This window comes from Diuraphis noxia, unplaced genomic scaffold (genome assembly GCF_037042655.1).
Source record: "Diuraphis noxia isolate RWA-SAM2 unplaced genomic scaffold, SU_Dnox_SAM2 contig0003, whole genome shotgun sequence".
In the NCBI taxonomy this organism is placed as follows: Eukaryota; Metazoa; Arthropoda; class Insecta; order Hemiptera; family Aphididae; genus Diuraphis; species Diuraphis noxia.
Genome location: NW_028301713.1, coordinates 70430750 through 70441136, shown reverse-complemented (window position 1 = coordinate 70441136; position 10387 = coordinate 70430750). Strand labels below are relative to the sequence as shown.

The 10387-nt window shown below is 30.8% G+C and overlaps 1 protein-coding gene across 1 annotated transcript in view; it reads left to right on the top strand.

Annotated features, from left to right (window-relative positions):
• The first annotated feature begins 755 nt into the window (after positions 1-755).
• Positions 756-10387, top strand: part of dtn (transmembrane protein 132C dtn) — a 68660-nt gene continuing 59028 nt past the window's right edge. Inside the window, exon 1 of the mRNA XM_015520030.2 lies at positions 756-1656. Within this exon, the coding sequence (XP_015375516.2) occupies positions 1599-1656 (58 nt within the window). The 5' untranslated portion in view covers positions 756-1598. The remainder of the gene's footprint in view (positions 1657-10387) is intronic.

The window sequence follows — 10387 nt, the reverse complement described above, 5'->3', positions numbered from 1 at the left end:
TTTATCGGTAAAACTTTCGCCGTAACGATTACCCTCTTCCTACGCCGCGACCAATCTATAATCCACATTTAAAGAGGAAACATTATGTGCTTGACAATTTATATGTATATTATTATAATATAAAATAATATTATAACATATTATGTATATTATTATTGCATTTTAAGACCGTTTGATCTCGTACGTATAGGACGACGTTTGGTAAAAAATTTAACCGATCGGAATGGCGTTAGGCTAGGTATATATAATATAATATATAATACAAGGCGAGAGCTCAAACGAAACGAGGATGAGATAAACGAGGAGGTTCGGCCGCCGCCCGGTGACTTGACCGCGGCCTTCTCGCGTGGGTGGGCGCGGTTTGGGGGTGTAGAAAAAAAGCGAAACCTTCAAAGGTAACAAAAAAAAAAGATATATTGTATAAAAATACATCATACACCACGTACGTATATCGCGAGTGGTTAACGTCGAGGGTTTAGGTTCGGGGGGGTTGGGTGAAATGGAAAAAAAAGAGCGCCGCGGGTCTCGTTTGCGTGTGTACGTCGGTCGCGTACGCACTCTCTCGGGTCAATACTTGTGATTCCAAAGGGAGCGACGGCGGCGGCCGGTCCGACACGCACACACACACGCGCGCGCACACACACACACACACACAACGGCAGCCGCCGCCGCCGTCGCGCTGTACGTTGGTGGCGCGGCGGTATTGGCCGCCGAGTGCCGACGACGACGACGACGGTGGTAGGCGGCGGCCGCGGCAGTGTGTAATTCGCCCCGCGACGACTAGTGCGCGCGTTTCCCCCGCGTGACTCTACGTAGTTGTGCTCTTCACGCGCACACCACTACCACAACTATTACTACTACTTCTACTACTACTACTACTACTACTACAATAACAACAACTGTTACTACCGCTACCACTACCATATTATAGCTAAATAGTGCTGCCGGTAACCACTAACCAGCCTGCCGCAGATCAGTCTATTACCGTAAGTCGGCCGGTGAGTGCGTGTCCGCGCTTTCGATTCGTCGAGCGGCAAAATACAGGAAATAAAAACAATTTTAAAATCGAATATTTTGATTTCACTGATATCGGGAGATACGCGACCCGCGTGTGGCGTTTGCGTTGGCGGCGCGTTTGATTTCACTCTTATCTTATCGGAGGTACGCGTATCGTCGTCGTAATCGTTATTACTAATTATTACCTACTATAGGTATTAATTATTATCGATTTAATTCTAATATTATAATATCACGGGTGTATGATCAAAGGTGATCGGTTTTAATTTTTTTTTTCTACCGCCTCTTATCATCTCGCCGCCTGACCATAACACGTTAATAATATCATTATTATTGTTGTTGTTTTCGTCGTCATCCGTTGATCATTGTTAATTTCTTTTCGATCCCGTAAAATCATCGTCGCAGATCGTTGATCGTTGTATACCGTTGGATGATGGCCGTTCGGCCGCCAGAGCCACGCAAACCGCCGGCATAAAACCGAGACGGTAGTTTCGCCAAAGTCGAGTCACTCCAACTCACTACCCACACACTGTGGGACTAAGTTGGGTGAAAAGAAATCGCAACAGAGTTAACTACACACGATGAATACGGCGGCAGTGGTGGCAATTTCGGTGCTCCTTCTGCACTCGACCACGATCGGTAAGTCCACTAATTGTTATTTCCTGAATTAATTATTAATATAATATTTTGTGTGCCGGAGATTAACGGGTTGGTCTTTGGACGCGGGTGGGGCGCGACGCATGACGTAAAAACAATGTGCTCGCGGCAGGAAAATATCGATTCCGCTCACGGAACGGGGTTTTCTCGAAGATTTTCCAGTTTTTCCTCACCTCCCCTCCTTTATTCCACCATATACCTTCGTAGTTTATAACACATTAATCGCACTGTGAACTAGTCGATCATAATTAATAACGTCATCTTTCAAATTCACCCCTCGAAGCTCGATAAACGTCATTTTTCTGAAAACTACCATCATCATACACTATATTTTACCAGTTAGGTTTTCCTTTTACCGACGTTAGTATGTGTATCACACTGACACTATCACGAGATTGATACGGTCTTCTGTTTTTATGTTTCTGATACGACAGAAAAAGTTAACATAATATAACACCGTACTCGGTTTTTTACGTGCCCTAATAACAAGTACAATAAAATAATATAAGATAATTAATATTATGATTATTGTCAGAAAAACACGTTGTTTTATAGTATGGTAAAATGATTTGAATTGCAAATGGTTAAAATTCCGTTCGTTTCAAATTCCGAACGACAGCTATTTTAAAACAGCTGTTTTACACCGACCCTTATGTTATAGGGTGGATAATGTGCGTCCAATTTAAATCTAAAATCGGAATTCCATCAAAAGTAATTGCATTTCTAAAAATATCGTCAGAATAAAATAGTCATGGTACATAATATAGGAGGGTTAAAAGTTTTAACTTATAATCAAATGCACAAACGTGGAATTATATAGCAGTAATAAAAAAAGCTGAAAATCGTGACCCATTTTTTTCAAGTCTAGTGCCTCTACACTTCACTAGTGTCTTTTTTTTTAGAATTTATTCATAGGTTTCCACTTAAAAATTATTTAAAATAACAATATCTTGTCAGCGTGGTCGATGTGGCAGTAAAATTATAAAATATAATAATATATAAGTAGTTTTTTTTACGTCGACTGTTCGATAGCAAACATAAAACCACCTATCATCTATATATGCTGTTATGGTATTCATTTTCCTAGTATGGTGGGAAACTGGTTAATTCATCGATAATATTTGAGCAGGAGTGTAGGACTAACAATGTTCTGAGGGTCGTCATCAGTGTAATTTTTGAACCTCCTGTTTGTCTAACAAAAAAACCCATCATTCGTCAGAATTTCGAATATCACTCTTTGCATGTGTGTGTATTTGTGTGTTGTGTTTCTGTTGGATTCCACCCAATAGATCTTCTATAGTCTATATACCGACTGAATGGGTGGGCAGAGTAGTAGTCGTCGTAATAGTAATAGTATTCAGTAAACACTCGACAGAAACGTTTTCACGGTTGTAAACGGCGGCGGCTTGTAATATTATTATTATTATTTTTTATTAGAGTGGCCTACTACTACAGTATAATACAGTGTATACAATATTATATAAGACTACTATAATATTATACCATGTTGACGTGCGGGACGCCACTCGTGGTCGAGGGGGCGCGCACGCGTGTCAATCAATGGACCAAATAGAATGGCCAATTATCCCGAGCACATATAGCGTTTTGCCTATCCTCTTGTCTTCCCCTCATATCAATATCACTCACGACAATTCCTAGACTTTACTCAGTTTACTCGGTGAAAAAAAATTATGATTGGGCTCCTACGGAACTTCTTTTAGCCGCATTTGAGTGATAGATAAATAATATTCCATAATATGTATAATATATTATATGATAAGGTACATACTTAACGCATTTTTTTGCCACACCTCAAGCACGTATTTCATCATATTTACATCTACGATGTTATCCCGTCGTATTGCTTATGTTTTTCATCGACGTCCACTTTCCAGACTTAATGTATTGTCCTCATCATATTCATTTTAAACGGATGTTTCATTGTTTCCCATACCTAGAAAAATCGCGCAACGTATGTATACCATTTATGGAAACATTGGAAACCAATTCCGAGATAACCTGAGATACAGTTGTTATTATAATATTATGGTGTTTAGCGTGTTTGTCAAACTCCGACCACCAAGCGTTTTGCTTTTACCTGCAGTCCTTGTCACGACATGTCTGTACACATTAGATTAAGTCTTTACGCGTCGGATTATATATTATTAATAATATCAAATATGTAATATTATATTTTACGGCGTTATTATCGCACGAACCGCTTCTATTCAATTGAGTTTAAATCACAATTTAATTTACAGTATTCTATAATATTATTTACTACATACAACAATTAAAAATTCATAAGTATTATATCCGTTACATAAGAAAATAAAATAAAATTTTAAATTTTAATTCGACTTTTTCCTTGTTTCAGTGACTAAGATCTTCGTTTTTTATTTTTACGAATAGATGATAATGCATTAACTAAATATTATGCAACCCCGTTCTAGGTTAAAATCCATATTTATCTTTATTTTATACAGTGCATATAAATGTATACCTCGATGTATACGTATTTCTTATACAGCATTAATGTATACAAATTAATCTATCGATCTTTCGATAAGTAATAATTATTATCAATAATTTTTTTTAATTTTTTATCTCAAGTTTCAATAGTTTTATCAGACACATCATAGTATTGTGCATTATATTTAATAAAAATTATTTTTCCCAAATTTTGGCAAACTGATAATTCAATTGAAAAAATTACTAATTTATTACTTTTCAAAACAGAACTGCCATGTAAACTAACATTTAAATTTTCAAGGATATCGTGTTGTTTTAGTAGTACCTATATTCATCATTTTGACTACGGCTACCGTTTGATTGATAAGAATATTATATAGCATATAATATGTATTTAGTATGTCTATAGACGAAACCTACGCACATTGAATTAGTTTCTTAAAAAAAAACCCACGTATTAATCGTTACTGATCTAATCAAGATATCATCACGTATATCCTGTTAAAAATATTATATTATGCTCTTTTACGTTATTCATCAGAAAGGTTGTTAGACCTTATTTATTTTTATTTTGTATTTGTATATACAATAATTTATTTATTTAATAAAGTTATGCATTTTTTGTATTTTCGATGTATCAATGTATATAATATAGGTGTGTATACTAGCTAGTTTTCTATAAAATAAAACATTAATACAACGCGTGATTTTTGTTTATAGTTACCTAGCTATTCTATTTTCTGTAGGTGTAGTAAATAAAATTGAAATATATTAAACTTTTATGCAAATTTTTGTGATAGCTATGCATAATAGTAGATACATTCATAAAATAAACATTAAAGTAATAGGTATATTATATATCATGAAGTAAAAATATAGGATATTATCTATTTTTTTTCGGATCATTGTACATTAAAGTACCTACAAAACTTACTTATAATTAATAAGCTGTAGTAATTTAAAAAAAATTCTTGGATTTGAACAAGTGCTTCAAATACAACTACATTTTTGGCTGTAATTTTTTAAACTTTTATTGTTAAATACCTAAAGTATTTTAAATATAAAGGGAGGAAGCTCTAAAAATATTTACTGCTATAGAACCAATATGTTAAGGCTTTTTCAAAGCAAATATATACCTAACCTTTTAGATATTTTTATTATCTAATTAATATCAAATGTTTCAGATATATTTTTATTGTAACTCAATATGATGTGTGAGGTCAACCCCCAATCCCTTAAGAACATTCAAATATTATTGTACTCTTTTAAGTTGAGTTTTAACCTTTTAAGTATAGCCATTAAAAACGTTACATTTTCCTAATTCAAATACTTTAATATACTAGTACCTATATGTTATTATATGGGTTTCATTAAAAAGTGTTAATATTCCATGTGAATTGGAGCTCAGGATTTTAAATATTAAGTGTCATCCCTAAGTATAATAAATACATTTTAAAACTAATACTATTTCCCCATGTAATTTACGTATAATATTTTATAATAGTGGTAATAAGTAATAACAGTGTTATATTTATACATTTAAGACATAATCTATAGTTTTTCTGGAACTATATAGAAAATAAAATACTAAGACTTTGTCAATGAATTAACCGCATTCATATAGTTCTACATAATGCTTTTTAAATCTAATATGTCACACTATGTAGTATTATAGTAATGTCAGTAAAAATCGAGGTAAAAATCATCAATGGATTTAATAATATTATTGAAAGAGGTCTTTCAGTTCCCAAATGCAATGAAATATTACAAATTATTTCTAGTGATAAATTAGACACTTTTGTAGCATAAATATGTGAGTACTTATTACCAAAATATGTATCGTAAATACATATTGTTTAGTCTGTTGGTCATACGTAATACTGATAGCTACAATCCATGGCTTTGTAAAATAACATTACGTGTTTTGAACAGAGCAATAATACAGGCCAAAATGTCATCATCCAATTTGTAACCCGCTACGCAACCCTGCAGGGGGTAAAACACTGAATGAATTGAACGTATACATATTATAGTTCTTTTAAATGTAGGCTTATATATACACACATATATATATATATATATATGTATCTCGTTCATATTTTATGGGAGTAAAAACGAGCTAACAACCTATAATAAAATGAGGCATCTTTAAGAAATGCATCTAAAAGACAAAATTATTAATAGCTGCTACTATACCTTACCAACACTTCAAAAACGTAATAATATATATATAATAATATGAATGTATATACACCTGTAATTTATATATTATATGTTTTTTAGTATATATTATAATATATAATATATACATAGGTAGGTCATGTCGTCGTTTAAAAATATAATTTATCAGTGTAAATATCTCTCAGACCGCTTAGCTATTAAAGTTCTATACTTTACTACCGAGATTGAAAAAAAAATTATAATTTGTATCATTTAGATTTGGTATAGCTATTAAATTTGTTGAGTTCTAGTGCTATGCTTTATTTTGCGCTCCAGTATATTCGTACATATTATACGTCTAAGCGAGGATGATCAATTTTTATTTCTGAAAATGTTAAAAAATATCCAGTTCAACATTTCTTACATATTTCTTTAAATTTTAACACTGTTAAATATTTCATTATACGGTTTCAGTTATATATCTAATATTTAATAGGTTCATAAAATATCAAGTACCTACCTACACATCGTTATTACAACATAATACGTTATATTATTAATTATTATTATAATTATTCTACTCAAACTTCAAAATGAAACACAATTTTTTTAATCCGTATTGTCCTAATAATGTGTTGTAAAAAACGCTGAATAACGCATTGTTAAGGGAAATTTTTTAATTTAGTAAACTTACAAAGACTCTTAATGAAATGGCTTTAATTTTACCTCTTTTTAATTTTCTTTGCAAAAGTTTAAGAAAACCCCCTGGAAAAACCCTAAAAAAATATATAAACTCCTTCTTTAGTATAGTTTCAAGAATTTTATATATTTTCTTACCTATATAAAATGTATTTATTATTTCACTTGATTGAGACAAATAACTACTAGTAGTATTCGATTTACTAATTAATTATTATATTACTGGAGTTAAATAACAAATTACGTTTGTGAACAAATTATTAATGGTTAAAATAATGAACCAACATTTTGTTTGTCATTAGTTTTTAATTTCCAAAGCAATAAATCCCATATGGAATATATATAGCTAATAAAATGAATTGATAACGAAATACAAATAAATGGCTGAAAGAAAGTATTTATCACACATTTTTAACAATGTAGCTTAACCATCAACTTTATTGTGGACATAGTAAATGCAATGTACCTATATAATATAGTTACTGATTGGTATATTATAGTAGACAGTTTACGGTTTTTAATAGGGCATCATTTATAATTTATAGTTTGAGTTTTAATTATAATTTACACTATTACATTATATTATAAACATCAATTAATTCACGGCTGTGTATGCATTATGTCCGGGCTATATTGTATAATACACTATTATTTTATATTATAAACTCGATACAAATAATAATATAATTTATATTATGTACTCTATAACTTTACTTACTATAGTTATTATAGCTAATGTAATCATATTAAAAAGTAATTTAAAAAAGTTGAAATTATAAAAGCCGTCTTAGTTTTTTGATTCTTTTTTTTTAAACCATATAATTGCATCCGATTATATTATATTGTACCTATTATACTCTTGAAGGCTACAAATACAGGTACCTACATTTAAAATTAATTTAAGTTTGGATTTATTGAATCGTTTTTTTAAAAATCAAAAGTTATTGTTCATCTGCATATTATCCGAATAAAGTTAGTATTGTTATTGCATTCGATTGAAACAGATATTTTTATTGATACCTCATATACCTACTAATATTTTGATTAAGATATCCGTTATCGGCGGACTATAAATTCAAAACTGCCCGGAAAAATATTTAGTAATTAGCATTTAATTAGCGATTTAATTAAACAATTATGTGTTACTTAGACGTCTTACATTAATTTCCTTAATGCTGTTCGCTCTTAGTTTTATCTTCATATATTATCGGTCAATTAGATGTATACATAATTTCGTTTGAGAAAATTATACACTTTTTGCATTCAACAGCTATAAATATCGCAAAGATGACTGAGTATATTAGTATATTCTGTGATAATATCATAGAAACCAAACATGGTCATTTTCAGTTGTTGCGAACAACATCATCCACTGACAATACCATAACATTGAGCGTTCCCATATGAGAAGCTTTTTTCGCCCTGAATAATATTGAAACACATTTTATCGTAGATCAAAATTTGGTTTTATATTTATTTATTTAGAAGTATAATAATAATTTTGTTTAACACTAATATTTATTATTTTTACTTGGATCATAATTGAATCAGGTATTCCAAGTGTCTATGACTAAAACTAAGTAACTAAAAAACTAAAGAATATAACTATCTAGAGCTAGAATTTGGATTTTGAAGATTTTACATACATTTTTTAATACGATAGAATTATGCCAAGGTATGGCATAAATTTGATTCATGAAGTCTAAATTTCAAATCAGGAAACTTATTTTGCAAATTTGATATCTCTTACCATATATTTACATGTGATAATTATTTCTAGTGTTAATAACATTTTATAAGATATACGTAAATATATAATACGCAATATTGTTTATTCAAATGTATTACTCGTACAACGCAACTCGGTTAACATGGAGCAGTATTTTCAATTTATAAAATCATACTAACGGATCGTTGAAGGTCTTTACGATTTAAATTATTTTAGTAATTACTAATTCTCTGTATTTGACATCTTAAAATACTTAATTTAAATAAAATTAACCTAGTTAAATTCTACCTAATTATTTATAGACAATTTATAAGACAACTGCAGTTTAAAAACTGTTCATTTTTATTCCTGTACATTTTCTAAATTGTAGAATAGTCGTTACAATTCAATAATATATTTTATTAATTATATTGAATATTTTTATTACCTACTAAAATAAAGTATTTTTTTGTAATACACATATGTATATGATATAATATAATAGTAACACTTAAATTACGATATTATTTTTATGTATTATAATTTTATATGCTTTTGAACATTTAGATGTATGGGATCATAATTCATAATATTGAATGAGAAAACGATACAATCATGAATCATTAGATATTCGATAAACGGTCATTGGCCAAGCATGTGTTTAATGTATCTTTGTTTGACACATAAATATAACGCATGTCTGATTCTTTTATCTTCAATTAACCTTTCACGAGTTGGATAAAACCACAATCGGTTGTCTTTAAAATGTCACCGTCTCTAAAAAAACATTAATAACTGTTAGTACTCATTCCATTTTAATCTACAGTTGTACTTGATGCAGCTGCTGCATCTAAAAGCAAACGCTTGTATTGCTGTAGACGAACATTTTTCGATATAATCAATCAATTTGAAGTATGGGGTTTGCTCAAAACAAAGATATCTAATTAAGTCTTTCCCGCCGAATTCTTTTAGACCCTTTGGTTAAATATATATATACTTATACATGTATATAAAACGGGGATGTTCAAGATATACAATATTGCCTTCTCTCCAAGTGTATGGGCGATATTTTATTATCTTTAAATGTTTTCCATCGAAACGTAACGCTTTTAATTACGAACGTTAAATAATTGTTTATACCACCGGCCACTACTACTCGTATGGTTTATTGATAAATGCAAATTAATCGTCTTGGATTTATTTTCATCCAGATCTTGCGTACATGGATGAATTATATTAAAATATATTATAGTGTTGAGACGAAAATATTTTGTACTTCTTGTTACATTGCGTACTTGCATCTATTTAAAAGTTAATATTTTGAATTATAATGGTATTTATATCAAATGAGACTTGCCATAAAGCATAAGTCAGCGCTCCGCGTACATTAGATTTAATGACTAACCTTTGCCCGAGAGTTGTTGTAACAGGAGTAGGTATAAGACATCAAATTTTTTTTATATTGTCGTATACATACTGTTTTACTAACTGTCGTTCGTTTAGAATCACACGCATAGACACACGGCTAGCGTTTTTCGAGGGATATTAATCTTTGTGTTATATAATAGTATATCTAAATAAAACCCAGAGACTACACCTCTACTCGTTCCGAGTGTTCTGATATAATAATACAGCCAATTAAATTGAGTTAACGACATGAAACAGACTACTAAA